The 16,760-nt window shown below is 33.8% G+C and overlaps 1 protein-coding gene across 1 annotated transcript in view; it reads left to right on the top strand.

The window, feature by feature from the left end:
• TMTC3 (transmembrane O-mannosyltransferase targeting cadherins 3) overlaps positions 1-15,502 on the top strand; it is a 29,630-nt gene extending 14,128 nt beyond the window's left edge. The window contains exons 6-15 of the mRNA XM_059846827.1: positions 360-475; positions 2,136-2,308; positions 3,165-3,417; positions 6,194-6,342; positions 8,181-8,301; positions 8,919-9,030; positions 9,746-9,849; positions 10,905-11,074; positions 11,837-12,063; positions 13,551-15,502. Coding sequence (XP_059702810.1) covers positions 360-475; positions 2,136-2,308; positions 3,165-3,417; positions 6,194-6,342; positions 8,181-8,301; positions 8,919-9,030; positions 9,746-9,849; positions 10,905-11,074; positions 11,837-12,063; positions 13,551-14,362 — 2,237 coding nt within the window. The 3' untranslated portion in view covers positions 14,363-15,502. The remainder of the gene's footprint in view (positions 1-359; positions 476-2,135; positions 2,309-3,164; positions 3,418-6,193; positions 6,343-8,180; positions 8,302-8,918; positions 9,031-9,745; positions 9,850-10,904; positions 11,075-11,836; positions 12,064-13,550) is intronic.
• The last annotated feature ends 1,258 nt before the right edge of the window (positions 15,503-16,760 follow it).

Raw genomic sequence — 16,760 nt, 5'->3', positions numbered from 1 at the left:
AGTCAGATTGACATAGTGAGAAGTCATGACTCCCTATAAAATATTCCATTTGAAAAAGTGCTCTGGTGGTTTAGGAAATACGGAGTTATTTTGTTTTACTTATTGTAAATTAGTCTTTTACCCTTCATTTATTTTATTCAATTTAAGGGAGACAGTAGTAACATTGATGCATGTGTATTATTTTCTGTAGAATAAATGTGATCATCTTTCATAAGACATTACATATACTAAATAAGTTTACAAAACATGTCATATTCAGATATGAGGAGCCAAAGCCTTCACTTTTTAAAGTAATTTACTCTATTAAATGTGTTTTTTGTAAGATGGAACATTTTCAATAATATTTTCTTTATTTGCAGTGTGGACACCAATTGCAGTGACTGTATTTCTAGTAGCTGTTGCAACACTGTGTAAAGAACAAGGAATAACAGTGGTGGGGATATGCTGTGTGTATGAAGTCTTTATTGCTCAAGGGGTAAGCTGTTGAAAAATAAAATGAATTTTTTTTATGAGACATTAAGTACTTTGAAGCGTCGTATTTCGGCACTGATCTTTCTCAGTTAAGGTTAACTCAATAGTTCTGTTACATTTTTCAGATTTTTTTGGATCAGTTCACTTTTGATAGTTGACAGTGAGGGAATCAAATAACTTCCAAGTTGTCCTTTACGTGCCATGCAGAGATGTTAGCAAATATACTCAGTAAAGACTTGACAGGTCTTAATGGAAGCCTATGGTTTTAGCTGACTGAGGTTTGCAAATCCTAACTTGTAACAGTCTTGATTAAAGTTTGAGGTGCATAAAGGTGGAGGATTATTTGGTTTTAATCCATGTAGTAAAAATAGAGAACATATTATATACATATTCATTTCATCATTTTCTATTGAGTAACCAAATGCTTTAGAGTAGTCCTATTTGAATAAGCAATATTCTTAAGAAATTTGTTGTTCTAAGAATACCGTTATCTGATATATTTCATTTTAAGCATTGGTAAGCCTTTAAATTAATTGTAACTTTTCCTTAAAGAAACAAGAGTTTCCTGCAATTGAATAATTCTAGATTTTTTAATAACCAAAATAAATTAAAAATTAAAATGTAGCAATTAAAAATGTAGCATTCCATATTTTAAGAAAATTTTATAGTTATTATTCCTTAATTGCTTGCAGGAAAATTTTGCAAAAAATGCAGCAATAAAAGCCAAAAGATTGTCTATCATGGGGACACATAATCAAGGCCGAAATACCAAAATCACATAGATGTCTTTGTAACTATTGCCTTTGCAATAGTTAATTAATAGGTCTAGTGAATTAAAATACTGTTTTCTAGCTGGATTTTTAAGGAAATCACCAGTACGTGACTGGTTTTTAGCCCACTCTTCTTTTAGTAACTTTTGATCTGATCTTCAATTTCCCTGCAGTTTAATAAGATTATGTAAGTCAGTTAAGTAGGAAAGATAAAATGCAAACTAAGGCTTCTTCTGAAAGCACAGGTGTCACATGAACTTAGAGTTTTACCAGTCCTCAAAAACCTTTCAGTTTCTGTAGTTTAGCCAGCCTGTATATGTGAAGCAATAAATCATCACAGAAGTCATGAAGACAAAGGGAAGGAGGTACACTGAGGAGAAATTAGCTATGTAATGGGAAACTGTACAAGATGATGATGTTCATGAGGCAAGGAGGGATGACTTACTGCAGTGGAGGTATGAAATGGAAAGCCGGGGCTAATCAGGAAGCGAACAGTATTTCTGTCATTCATAAGGAATTTTGTTTATAGGGCAAGTTTTCAAAGGTGCTGATAATTCTGAAAATAGTCATTTTTCTTATTGAGAGTTCCTTTCATTCTTTTGATTCATTTGTTCAAGCCTCTGAAGATGGTACTATTTTTTGATCTGTCAGCACGAAATAGCTACGGGTGTACAGGTTCAGCTGTGATAGTGTTAGCAAGAATACTTGACTAGTTTATTAGAATGGAGACCTTATTTTGGGGACTTGTCATGAAGGCATTAAGAAGCTGAATTAATTAACTGTTGGAAGCAGAAGTTTACAGAAAACTAAGGAAAAAAGTATTAGGTAGCTCATATTTATCTAAGGAACTAATGAGTACCCTGTCTGATTATAAACTATTTTTTTCATTTGCAGTACACCTTGCCAGCATTATTGGACACAGCTGTACAGATTCTTCGAGGAAAGGGCAGTATTCCTTTCTCTATGCTCCAAACACTGTTGAAACTCATAGTCCTAATGTTCAGTACACTCCTGCTTGTAGTTGTCAGAGTCCAGGTTATCCAGTCTCAGCTTCCAGTGTTTACAAGGTAATAGTAAGGTGCTTCTTATTTACAGTTGTTTATAAATAAGATGTGACTTAATGAAGTTGGAATGAAATGGCCATAAATGTATGAACTTAAGTGTTATTCACCTGTTTTAATATTATTATTCAGCGTCTGTACAATATTGCATTTTCTGTGAAATTGCTAAATGATATATTTCAGCAACTGTTGAATAAAATGTTCCAAATATTGAGGTATCTGGCCAGGCAGCAATTTAAAAAAAGTTTACAGTTGATAGTTCATCTTACTAATTCAGAAATTAAATGTCTTATTGCTTAAGTATTTTTTATTGTCTCTTTATTTGAGCCTTGTCTGAATTATGCAAACCTCTTAAATTTTTCCTCTTCTACATACAGAATATATTTTATATTTTAGGTATGTGCTATGCAGAAAACATGGTTGTCTTCAGATAGACTATTTGAAGATGTATATGAATGATGTTAGAACTGAAAAACTAATTTATCTTAAGCTTGAGCAATGTAGAACTACAAGAATCTAAAACTGTCCCTGAAAAACTGAGACGAACTATTAAAAACATGAACAAGGGCCACTGAACTCAACTTGAGGTGTAAATTATTCTGTTTCTTCAAACTTATGTTGATTATATCCCAAAACAGTTTCATAAACATGGGGGAGGCTCTGTCCCTCTCTTCAGTGAATCACTGTGCATGGTTTCACACCTGACAAATGCAGAAAGATTAGGATATTATACATGTCTGTAATTAGTAGTTCTAGCTATGACTCTGAAGTTTGCTATGACTCTAAAGTTTTTTTCACAAAGTGAATCAAGATCATATCTTTCCTCATTAAAAGTTCCTTTTTCTCCTTTCTTTTGCTTTAGGTTTGATAACCCAGCTGCTGTTAGTCCATCCCCAGCAAGACAGCTGACTTTCAACTACCTCCTCCCTGTAAATGCTTGGCTTCTTCTCAATCCCTCGGAATTATGCTGTGACTGGACAATGGGAACGATTCCTCTTGTGGAGTCTTTGTTAGATGTTAGAAATATTGCCACCCTTACCTTCTTTTGCTTTCTGGGATCTTTGATGGTCTTCAGTCTCCGATACCCTGGAGACTCCTCCAAGACAGTATTGATGGTATGAATGATGCACTGTTTTTGTCCTTTTGTTAAGTGCCTCAGGTTGTATGGTGACACGTGTAATCTGCTGTGACCCAGAGATACTATGTGTGTCTCCTTTTAGGCTAGAATGAACACATAAGAGGAAAATTGTCTAGCAACAAAACTGCTAAATTGCAATTAAGTGTGTGATTCTGTTAGCAGTGAGAATAAATATGCCCCTTCTTATGTATTTGTAAACTGTATTGCAGCCTTCCTCAGATATTCAGAGCTCAACTGGCACATGGGGGCTTTCAATAGAATTTAAATATGTTTCAAGGACCAGAATGCATTTTCATCCTGCAAGCTGTCTACTTTATTTAAATGTCAGTAGTCATGATATGTGTTTAGCAAGAGATTTGATTTTCTTTCTCATAGGTGTAAAAGAAAGGACATATTTTTGCATTTAGGAATAAGTTTCCACTTTTGTTATTGTTGTTTTGTTTTTCTTCTGTAAGTTGTTTTCATATTATGAAAAACTAGTTTTGTCAGGCTGTAAGATCAGTTCCTGTGTCTGTTCACTATTATATATGATCTTAAAACTGAGATGGATTAACAGAAAAGAATATTTTGGAAGAAATAGAAAGGATCAAAGGAGCTGGTATTTTTGAAAAAAAAAAAAAAACAGTCATCAATTATTGATTCCATTACAAATTTTCACAAGGTGAATGATAACCTGATACCATACTTTTTATTAGTTCTGTGGTGAAGTTATGTGTACAACAAACCTGCATGCATTTATCTTAGTCTGCTTCAGAAATAATGCATTTTTTTAGTATGTTGATCAGCGAACAAAAGTTTCAGATGGGTGGAAATATTTATGCATAACCTAAGGTTTAAGTAGTTCTTTGCTAAGCAGCTGACAAATTTTGATGCGCTTCTAAAAGATCTAGCATTATAGTTCTGACTCACATGTTTTTTCTTGTCTTGTCATGGAGCAAGGCAATATATTTCCCTAGAAGACAAGTGAAAATGATATCTAGTATTGCTGATGAAATTTCTTCTCCTGAATTTGGAAACTGTGTATGAAGAGAAGAAATTATTGATGTCATAAATGTGCAAGGTGACATGCTTGGAAAATGGAAAATAAGTTTTACAGCACTTCAAATATGCAGAGTAGTTGCATTTTCCTCCTTATATAAGCTGAGGCATAAACTTTTCTCCATTGCACTATTAGCAGGAAAAATGTGTGTGGGGTGTGGTTCACATTTTTTACAGGACAGCTCCTGAATTTTAAGGCTGTTTATTTCCCTTCATTTCTGTTTATTCCCTACCTGGTGAAGTTCACAAGAGGAAAGGGTTAATGGGTTTTTTAGCATATGTTGATGTAAGTCAGTTTTTGTTTGAGGGTGGTATTTTTGCATGTGTTTTTATTATTCCAAGTGAGTTTTATAGGAAAGATTTTCTGAGATCATTCACTCCAGCATGCAAGCCTCAATGTCACCTGACACAGTATAGTCCTGGTTTAATGCAAGTTGTTTTCCTTTAATCTATATCTATGCTGTGTATATGTTGATTTTCTTCAGCATTGAAGTGTCTGGAAGCAAGTTTCATAGGAAATGGGAATGCAGTATTTTATATTAAATATGTGCTACAAAATGAAACAATATGATAGGCCAAAACCTATTGCTGCATTCCAGCAAGCTATTAATATCCCCAAGTAATCAATGTATTCTGAATGTTGCAAGGCTCAGTTGTGTTTTTGTTTTCATGGAGCTTAATGGAATGCTGTGGATCAGCAGCTGAGCTGTGTTAAAGATCCATGTGCATATTCTTGAAATATCCTTGAAATACGAGATAAAATCATACTTGAAGTTTTAAATCAGTGTTGCATTTTTATATATATAATCCTGGGTTGATTTTCAAACTGGAGTATTTAACTGTTTTAGCATGGAAGAGGCAGTTAATGTCATGCTTAACTCTAGACAACCAGTTGTACTGAAAGTTTCTAGAAAATTCCTCTTTCTTCAAAGAAAAATTACATTTCTGTAGGTATATTTTTGTGGGGTTTTTTTGAAACTTGGAGGCCAGATATTTCGAAATAATTATTCATGGCTTTCCTGGAACCAGAGATGGGAAATCTGCTACTTAACAGTCTTCCAGGACTTCCAGGACTGGTCATGTCCACTTTCTTTGCAACAGATGGATTTCTTTGTCACTTACTAAACACAATTTTTGATAAGAAGTCAGTCCCCAACCTAAGAACTATTATTGTGCAGTTCTTAAGTTCAGGGTAATTTTTGATACTTTGGGGAACTCCTAGCACTCTGTTCAAAAACTGGTGTTTATTCGGTGACTGATGGTGATTTTGTTATTCACATTTCTTACAGAAACGTACAACTAACTCTGTTGTACTGTAAAAATAGCTGCTTTATGCCTCAAATAAGCTGATGCAATTTTTTAATTGTCAGATAATGTCCAAGGTTTTTACACTGGCTTGTTTTTGTAGCTGGAACTCTTACTAAAACATTGTTATGAATTTAATTAATCTGTTGATCCTATTTATTTGTCCTCTTTTTGTAGCATAGTAAAGCAAATAGACTACCAAGCCCTTAAGTAAGGAATAGAATCATTTGCAGGTTACTACTTGCCATATTCAGAGCAATCTCAATGTAAAACAGATCTGAATATTAAAGACCAAATATCTACTATTTATGTCTGGTTTTATGGGATGATTTTTGTTATTTGTAACTTGTTTCTTGGGTACAGTTTATCACTGCCAATATCTTGATTACTAATTTATATTTCCTTTCTAGGCTCTCTGCTTGATAGTGCTACCATTCATTCCTGCGTCAAACCTGTTTTTTCCTGTTGGATTTGTAGTAGCAGAGCGAGTGTTATATGTTCCTAGCATGGGATTCTGCATTTTAGTAGCACATGGATGGAAGAAATTGTCAACTAAAAGGTAAATAAATTCAAACTGATAAAAGCCCCAATGGGAAAGCTTGCATAGCCATAAATGTGGTTATCTTCTATGAAAATCATAGATGAGTATAAATCAAAACTGGCTTAACTTTATTCAAAGTTGATTACTGACCGAAGTTTATACAATGCATGTGGGTCAGCCAATTAAAGTTGCTGAAAATTTAATCAGTAAAAAATTAAATTTTCAGAAATGCCGTGCTAGGAGTGAATGTCAAAGCCATTCAGTATTTGTTAAACAAAACAATTTTTTGGTTAACAATTTCTCCTTAAAAATTGTGCTCTAAAAGCATGTTTTGCACATGCTTTTGTGTTTTCTGGTATCTTCTGTGTTGATTTGGACGTACCTCTCTCTGATGTGGATGCTTTACCCTTAGCCCAGTGGTATCCTAATGCCAGTTCAGACAAATGGAAAGGCAGCAATTTGCAGTCTCTGTTGTCTGCTATTGTTAGAGATGAGGCCTTGCGGTAAAATTTACACTAACTGGTGCTGCTGAAGCTGACAGCACTGGATAATGAGAAATTAGTGATATATTGTGGGAGTGTGGATTTCTCACAAATCCCACTATGAGGCAGTAAAAATAGAAGTGATGTGAAAGAAAGCAAGGAACCAAAAGAGGATGGCTGGGGAGAAAAATTAGGCGGCTAGTGTCATTTACTACAATGATACTGGAAATCAGTTCTTTAAAATGAGAAAGAAAAGATCCTTGCTTTAGAAATATGTGGAAAGAAGAAAACATTCATAAAAGCCTGATGGGTTTGCAGATTAGTGTGTATGCCGATTCTTATTGATCGCTTTGGTAGTGTTTTAAAATTACTCTTTACAGTTCCCCTTTTTTAGTATTTTTAAAACCAAACATGGTAGACAAAACATGCATTTTATTTTAGAAGTGGACGAGGTGGGGGGGAAAAAACCTTGCAGTTTTTAATAAACCCTTGTGAAGTAGTTAGCAGAGTGAACAACTGTTCCATAAGTCAAATGTGAGAAATAGCAATTAAGCGTGAACACCTGTATGTCCACTCAAGAATGAGATTTTTTTTTAAAACTATTTGTATTCATAATTGTGGGAAGGCTATTGAATGTTTGGCATCTTTTTCATAATTGAATTATAATCCAAAAACCAAATGATCAGCGTGTGAATGTGTATGTTTTATATCTGTCATGTTTAAACTCCAGAAAAATAAACTGCACAAAGTGAAGATTATTCCTGACAAACTTGTCACAGAGAGTGGCCTTTGCCCCAGTTTGCAGCTTTATAAATAAAATTGCTAGAAAGGCACTAAACTTTTTTCCTACTTAGATATTACAGTAGCACTAGCATTATATTTGGGTAGTCTCCACAGACCTCTCCATTAAGGTGTGTTCTGCAGTGTGGGAAAAGTTTGCAGTATGTGCAGTGAAGAATATGTGTGGAATTGTCTGATGTGAAACAGAAGTATGAGAGGATTTTTTAGTTGCTTTTTTCATTTTTTAACATTTTGTATAGTGTTTTGGAGAACCCCAGTTTTTGGCATCATATTTATTGTCCTAAATTACAGCTAAGTTTTAAGAGAAGTAAAATTTCTGTAAACATTTTATGCAAATTCTGTTGTGTTGTGTGAATTGGGCTTGTTCTTATTAAAGGACTTGCATGGACATAACAACAAAAGCAGGTAAACAAAATTAATTTGTAATCGAACATTATTTCCTTTCAATCTCTGGAGTGTGCTAATCACAAATTTGGTGCTTTGTTTGCCTTTTAGCATATAAGATACTTATTCTAATAAAAATTAGAATTTTTGGTGTGCTTACAACAAGTCTTTGTTTGTTTTATTTAATAGTGTGCTAAGAAAAATTTCTTGGGTTTGTTTGGCTGCGGTGCTATTCACTCATGCCTTAAAAACACTGCACAGAAACTGGGATTGGGAGTCGGAGTACACTTTGTTTATGTCTGCTTTAAAGGTACTGTATTCTGTTTGGAAAGGCTAATTGGAAGTTTTTGTTGCTGTTCTTAAGAAGCTGCAGTGGAACGTGATAAAAACTGGCAAAAATGATGCTTGTTTCAGCACATTAATTTCTATATTGAGAGTATTGGCATCTAATTAGTTGCTGTTGGGAATGCTTTAAATATAATGCACACACAGAAATTCATATGCAGAAAATAGATGATAATTTTTCTTGTGTCAAAGCAGTTGAATTTATTTTCTTGTCTGGATAAAAGCCAGATATGTTTCAGTACAAAAATCTACAAAAAGTTTGAGGCATAGAATTATTTCTTCTCTTCTTTATATTGCATAATAAGGCAGTTCGCAAAATATCCCGTAACAGTTAAAATGAATTTTACGATGTTTGGTAATTCTAGGAGCAAATAACTAAAACAAATTGATGTTGCACAACAGGATCAGTGTAATCATTCTGTATGTCACGTTCTGCTATTCTTTGCATATAGAAGCTTGATGAATTCTGATGAATTCTGTCATTTGCAATACATTTTAATGACTTAAGATATTGTTAAGAGAAACTCAGTTGTTAAATTTCAACTTAATACCTTACGCTTTGGTATCTTTTTCTGGTTTTAGGTAAATAAGAACAATGCAAAACTGTGGAACAATGTGGGGCATGCATTAGAAAATGAAAAAAATTTTGAAAGAGCTCTGCAGTTTTTCATACAGGCCACACAAGTGCAACCAGGTAAAGCTTTGACTAGTTGCCATCTCTTCACTCCTGGTATTTCAGTATACTTAGCTTACTAACAGCTTCACAAATGAACTATTTTGCTTCAACTTAACATCAAACCAAGTCACATAATAAGTTAATTGGTCCAGGGTTTTTGAAAGTAAACTAAAAAAGTCCTCCAGAAGAGATTTTTATCTATAAAAAGCTACAAATACTTTCAAAACTATTCCTTGTATGACATTCTTATGTATTAACTCGAACTGTGATTTCCTATGGAGTATAAGTATGGCTTTATCTTTTTATTCAAAAATAAGCAAGTGTGTAAGAAAATTTTAAAAACTTGATAATATCAAAATGCACGTTTAATCCATTTTACATATTGTTACAAAAGAAGTTCTGGGTAGTACTGGCAATCTTTCCTTTTCAAAGATTAATAAATAACCTTCAATTTATATGCCTCTATTATAGCAAGAAATTGGATACAGGGAAGTATGATAGGACCTTAAACTTTTTACAGTGTTAATTTTATAATCCATATTTTAGCAGTTCCTGGTTAAATTAATAGCTTCATAATTAAGATGAAAATTGATAGAATTGTTTTCTTCTTTTGATGATGGAGATGTTTCATCTGAAACATCTGTACTTCATGCTACTCTGAATGCAGAAGTGTTTAATTTCATGATACTCAATGCGTGGAAATGTTTTAAATTTCATTCTTTTCTTTATTAAGATGATATTGGTGCCCACATGAATGTAGGAAGAACTTACAAGAACCTAAACAAAACAAAAGAAGCTGAAGAATCATATATGATTGCTAAATCATTGATGCCACAGGTAATTAGTAACTTTATCTACCACCACAGCACAAGACCTATATTTGTAATACACTTTTGGGGTTTTTTTCCCCTGTGGCTCTGTATATTTTAGTTTATCAGTGTTCTTTTAAAAGATATCTATGAAAAAAATAGGCTGTATACACTCATGGCTGTTAAAAAAATGCTAACTTGAAACTCTGCTACAACTGTTTTAATTTACCTTTTATAATGCTGTGTTGTGTTTTGGGGTTTGGTTTCTTTTCTGAAATTGAGGTTATAAAAGAAAGCAGCAGCCAAAACATACAGTTTCTAGTTACAATTGGCTTATTTTCACTCACAGCTAATACACTGATGGTGACTGAGTTTCATTTTTTAAATTATATTTATACTTAGGAAATTTTACTTGTTCAAGCTGTTTAGAGAAAAAGAGAATAGTATTTTGAAGAATATGTGAAGGTAATAAAAGCTGTGGTGAAAATGAGACTGGCCACACAAATGAGCTCGTTGAGTAGAAGCATGGCATTTAGAAGTTTGTTCTGTGGAACAGTATGAAGATTCTAAATGGATAAAGTATGAACAGTGCAGTAGTTGCAATGTCATAGCATTTTCATCTCTCCTCACTACTTTTCATTTTCCATATCAGTTGGCAAATCATTGGCTGTAAAACCTTATTTGCACTTTTCTTAGGCTGAAGGATCATAAAAAGGAATTAAAATGTCTGACAGAATGTCAGTTTAGGCTTTAGGAAATATTTTTGTCTGTCTGGGGAAAGTTTTGCAAGGTCTGTTTGGTTTCAATTGGCTATCTACGTGAACCAAGTTAAGTAGTAGCAGAGCTTAAATATTGTACAAGTTTTTTATTCTTTATTTCTGTGAAAACATAGATAATATTCTATTTATTTTCCGATATGATTTTTCTAGAAAAGAATTACTGTTCTTTGTCATTTTCAAGAGCCTACACGATAATGTCCAGTAGTACCTTAAAACAAATGTGGCAGAGTGAAAAGGAGTTCTATACTGATCATCTTTCATATTTTTCCTCGTCTGTGTTTGGTACATATATTGTCTTTGACAGATTATTCCAGGCAAAAAGTATGCAGCAAGAGTTGCTCCTAACCATCTAAATGTTTATATCAATCTTGCAAACTTAATTCGAGCAAACGAATCTCGCCTTGAAGAAGCGGATCAGTTATATCGACAAGCAATTAGTATGAGGCCAGATTTCAAGCAGGCTTACATCAGCAGGTACATTTTCTAATTTTAGAGATACATATTCTTGAATAAATTTTTTATATTTGTAGTACTATGAACACTATTTAGCTTGTACAGTTCAATTACCTTCTGAAATTGTTTCATTTCCAAGTGACAAGATGAAGATTTGGGACAATAATCACTTATTCATTACAAGTCCTGTTATTTTAAATTCCTGCTTCAAATCACATATTTCCATGTAGATTTTATAGAAAGAGACTTCCATTAGATTTCTTTATGAATCTCTAACTCTTAATTTCCAACCTCATAGTTCAGTTTTGAACTAAAAAGCTTTTGGTTAGTGTGGATCATGGAGCATGCTTTATACTTTTTTGTTAAAGATGGTCCAGAAAATGCAAGTCCAAAGTAACCATTTAGTTGACATTATTGCATTTTAGTTAAGAGTAATGTGGATGTGGGTATTGAGGCTTCTGTCCACTGTTTTGTTTGTTGTGATTCCCCCTGGAATGTTCGCAGATGCCTGAACCATAGCTTTGCCTGTAATTGCAGAGCCAAATCAGGCACCCTTGATCAGTTCCTTTTTTGTTCTTGTCCTGCTTATATATTTGTTGTATACAGGGTTTTGAGAAGTGAAAGTTTTAGGAATAGAATGTAAAATAGGGTCTTGTATTGTTTTGTGCTTAAAACTAAATTAAAAAACACTGTTATCTGACACCTGCTGTCTGTAGGAAGTCAAACTTTAAAAATCCTGTCAATTTTCATATGTGTAACAAGAAAAGTATGGTTCTTCAACAGGGGAGAATTACTTTTAAAAATGAACAAACCTCTGAAAGCTAAGGAAGCATACCTTAGAGCTCTAGAACTAGACAGAACCAATGCAGACCTGTGGTACAACTTGGCAATTGTTTACATTGAACTGAAAGATCCAACAGAGGCCCTGAAGAATTTCAACCGAGCACTAGAACTCAACCCAACGCATAAACTGGCGTTATTCAACTCAGCACTGCTAATGCAGGAATCTGGTACGTTAATTGTCCCTTCTGTGCATATTGCATATTTGCATTTACAGGATCCCTACTGTTTCATTTTTTATTAACTCTTTTGTTTTTGGAAAGGAGAAGTACATAGCATCATCAAAAAGGAAGCTATTTATTATAGCTTTGTAATTTGTAGTGTATGGAATTGGTGCAAAGTACATACACCTTAGCTGATCAGCATCTTTAATACAAATACTATTTTACAATATAACTTACACGTATAAAGAAGAGTGTTACTCGAACATCTTCAAAATAATGCCTGTATAATCTGTAATGATGATAGTTAGTAAAATACTTTTAATACCTGATTTGCATTTATAGTGATTGATTTAATTATTGACTCAATAATCTAGCTTATGTCTCTGGGTTTAAATCCTGCTCTAGAAATATGAATGTTTTCATAGGTTTTTCTGTGGTACCACTAATTAGGATGAATTCAGTTGGATTTTCATGAGTTTGTTTTTTCATATGTATAACTCTGTGGATAAGGGTGAGCCCTTAGTGAATTAAGGCTGTTGAAAAGAGTATTTGGCAGGTGGGCTGCTAAGATTTGTTTCCCTTTTGTTGAGATGATAAACTGCCCCCAAGAAAGATAAAAGAGAGTTGATTGAAGCTGAAGACATTTGATAATTTTCCATCTCTTCTCACATTGTAAATTAGGTAGTTCAAGACATGCCTTGTTCCTTGTCTGTAGAAGTACAAACAGAAGTATTAACTATTTAGTACTCACTTATTCATATTAGAAGGTGCAATATTGTTTCAGGGGGTGAAAGAGGGCAGATGAAAGCAGCTCCCCTATCCTTCAATAAGTCTGTGTCTGGAATTCGTTACTAAAATATGTTCACTGTATTATTCAGTAAAATAGCACAGACCACAAGCAAGTTTAGCTAATCCTGGGATTGTCAGATAAAATTGTTTTATTAAATCTTTTTTAAACTTTGATGCAAATTAAAATATAGCATTACAGGTTTTATTGTTTTGGTGTTAGAAGATATCTTAGCCTAGCTATATTAGAAGTCACCCTATATGCTCTTTGTCTAAACTCTTTCAATCTATCTTTAAAACAATGAGATCTTCCACTCAGTGTTTGCCTCTGTAAGAGCTGGTTTGTCAGAACTGATGTCTGCTCTGCATTCCATTTGCTCAACTGTGCATGAAAATAATTTCTCTTAAGCTTGTAGAGACACTTCTTGTATCTGTTATACCAAACCTAAATATCATTCAACAGCTAATAGAGTAATGATGCTGACTTTGGCTAGAAGTCAACTGTATATAGTTTCATTCTATAAAGAAGGTAGATAACATTTGGTTTTGCTGTTACACAGCTACAATGAAAAATAGCATTTTAAACCCTTTCACTTTTACAGTTGCATTTTAATTTGTATAAAGATTAGCATTTTACAGTCTAAAAATCCTTCAGAATAAGTGTTACAGGAAATATCTTGAGAATTAAATGCATTTTTTTCTCTTAGGTGATGCTCGACTTAGACCTGAAGCTAAGCAAAGACTGCTACATTATGTGAAAGAAGAACCACAGGATTCAAATGGATACTTCAACTTGGGTATGCTAGCAATGGATGACAAAAAAGACATGGAAGCAGAGGCATGGATGAAGAAAGCCATAAGGTTACAACCCAACTTCCGAAGTGCTTTGTTCAATTTGGCCCTGCTTTATTCTCAGACAGGAAAAGAATTGATGGCTTTGCCTGTCTTGGAAGACTTACTGAGATACTACCCTGATCATACCAAAGGTCTGATTTTGAAAGGTGATATCCTTATGAACCAAAAGAAGGATATTGTTGGAGCAAAAATGTGTTTTGAAAAAATTTTGGAGCTGGATCCCAACAATGTACAAGGAAAACATAATCTGTGTGTGGTTTATTTTGAAGAAAAAGATTTAATAAAGGCAGAAAAATGTCTGGTTGAAACACTAGCACTGGCACCTCATGAAGAGTATATTCAGCGTCATCTAAACATAGTTAGAAGTAAAATTGCATCACTTGGTGCTGTGGAACAATCATCACTTCCATCAGATGGGACTGCAGCTACAGAAGCAAAAAAAAAATCATTTCAGAATTTGAAAGAAGCAAAAAGTGAGAAGGCAACCACCCAATCAACAGTTGATAATAAAGAGCACTCAAAAAACAAGAAACCAACAGAGAAAAGCAGTGTGGACAAAGAGACTCCCAAAAAATCTAGAAAAGAAATCAAAGACATTGAGAAAAAGAGAGTTGCTGCATTGAAAAGACTGGAAGAAATTGAGCGTATATTAAATGGTGAATAGTCTTTACCATGTCACAAACAAATAAGGGGAGAATACTACTTTTAATTATTGTTTAATTTGTGAGCCAACTGGAAAGTGTTCTCAGTGCTTTGAAAATAGAAATAGTGTTGACTGCATATCACTTATCAAGCAGCAAAAGGCATTACAATGCTCTATGTGAGAAAACCACAACTTTTAAATATGATGGAGGGATGGGTGGGAATTGAAGGGTAAAGAGTTGAGAAAAATCTTCAATGCAGAATCCTTAATAATGAGAAAATAGCACTCATAAAAGTCATTGGTAGTCAGGGATATTAAGTAATGCTACTTTCGAAGATTCAGTAGAACTGAATGGTGAATTAGTGGGATAAGCCAGACACTCCTTCTTTCCCCCAGCAAATCTGTTTGTATTCTCATTATCTACATTTCAGTTTAAAAATCAGCTTTAATTTTCCTAGACCCCTGCTGTAGAAGAAAAACAGTTTTTCTTTGCATTATTTGTTTCCAAAACTTAACAAATTCATCAAAATGCCACTGGATGTAGTATAGGAGGATGCAACAACACACTAAAATTTTCAGTTGCATTCCAAATATGGAATGACATACTTACTTTTAGATGTTCTTTATTTACAGTGCTAATGGTTTGTACTCTTTTACCTGGTAAGAAGTCTTATGGTGCTTTTAAGATCTTTAGACTCTACTTTTTTATTTTAAAGGAAATGTGTGGGGTTTCTTCAACTGTCAATCATCTGATTTTTTTTAAAAAATTATACTATAAAGGGTGGTTTCTTCCCCAGTTCATTGAATGCTGATAAATGCACTTTGGTACAGTAACCAGTATGCTATGCAGTAGTCCATTTTGTTGACTTTGTATCAATGGCTGTGGATTGACTCCTTGGTGTAGTAAATTCTTCCTTGTTTATAGCAATCTGGTTTTACTATTTCTGTCATTGCAACAGTATTTCTATTCTCATTACTTTTTACAACACTAATATAAGCAATGTTTGCTCAATGCAGTGCGATAATAATTAAACCACTGAATTTAGTCATGTTTAACACAAGAGAATGTAGGTAGTGTCCTTTCAAATACTAAGTTCTGTTGTTTTGATACTTTGTCTTGGGTGTGTGGTTTTTATTAAATATTTATTTTGACTACTAAAACATTCCCATTTACACTTTTTCACTAGTGCATCATTTTAATTTCTTACACGAAACAAAAATCTTTCAAATTTCAGTATTGCTTTTATCCTTATGCAATGCATATATTTTTGTTTAAATATGCTACAGATTACCTAAACCTGATGTTTTCCTTAATTCTCAGAAAGAAAAGAAGTGTAAGAGATGAGTTCACTCATCATTTTCATTGATCATTAAATCTAACTCTTACTCTTCATGTTTTGTCTTATTTCATGATGTGGAAGTATCCCTTAACAATTCTACCATTTAAACTTAATCCTTTCCGTACCTGCTCAACTTTCTGCCTCAGGCAGTAATCCAGCTGTAAGATGTAATAATTATCTCTGTGGGAGAGATCTGAAATGGGTAAAGGGCTTCCTTGAACAGACCTTTTATTTATTGCTTATCATTCTTAATGTGAGCACAATAATTGCTTGCATGGTAATAACTGAGGGGTGGGGGGGGAAATGTCTTTTTAAAAACGTTTTTTACAAGCAGCTGACAGGAACAAGTATATGGTGTGCAGCTGTTCGTCATACAAAAGAATATTTCAGTGCTGCTTTTAAAGAAGTGCTCACAGGAATCTGTTGACCACACCTTGAAAATCACTTGTCTGTGAATAACTCAGATACTTGCACCTAAAATAGAGAGTCTGTTGACTTTTATAGAAACATTAGCTTGCATATAAAGTCTTCCTCCAAATCTTTGTTTTAGAAAAGGATTAGCCATTGTTCTGGGCAAGACGAAGGAACATTCATGTGAAAATGGCAGGAACTGCGTAGTATGAAAAGGTATTCTGATAGAGAAGGTCAGGATTCTCTACTCTTCTATATGAAGATCTATATTGCCATTGCCCCACCATTTTTATTTGGTGTGTAAATTGAAGAGGGGAGTAAAGACACAGTCTCAATCTCTGCATCTGAGCCTCTGTCTTGTCTCATCTTGACCATCCAAGTAGCTCTTTAGGTACTAGCAAGAACTGTTAGATTTATGGGTGCTAAGAAGTGCCATCAGGTTTAACTAAAATCATCAGATGGATGGAAATTGGATGTTGCTGGATGTCTTTCGACTGTGTTCTCAAGTTGTATTCCCCCTTTGTCTCTCTCAAAGAAATGATAGTAAAAGCAAGTATTTTGACTAACAAGTTGTATTTGTCCTGTTAGGATGGGTCAGCCATTTTAAAATTAGGCTTTCACAAGTAAAATGGTTTATTAAATTTAAGTGACATAGCTTGTGAAAAACT

This window comes from Haemorhous mexicanus, chromosome 5, assembly GCF_027477595.1.
Source record: "Haemorhous mexicanus isolate bHaeMex1 chromosome 5, bHaeMex1.pri, whole genome shotgun sequence".
NCBI classification, from domain to species: domain Eukaryota; kingdom Metazoa; phylum Chordata; class Aves; order Passeriformes; family Fringillidae; genus Haemorhous; species Haemorhous mexicanus.
Note: the sequence above shows the minus strand (reverse complement) of the source record. Positions and strands in the feature narration are given on the sequence as shown.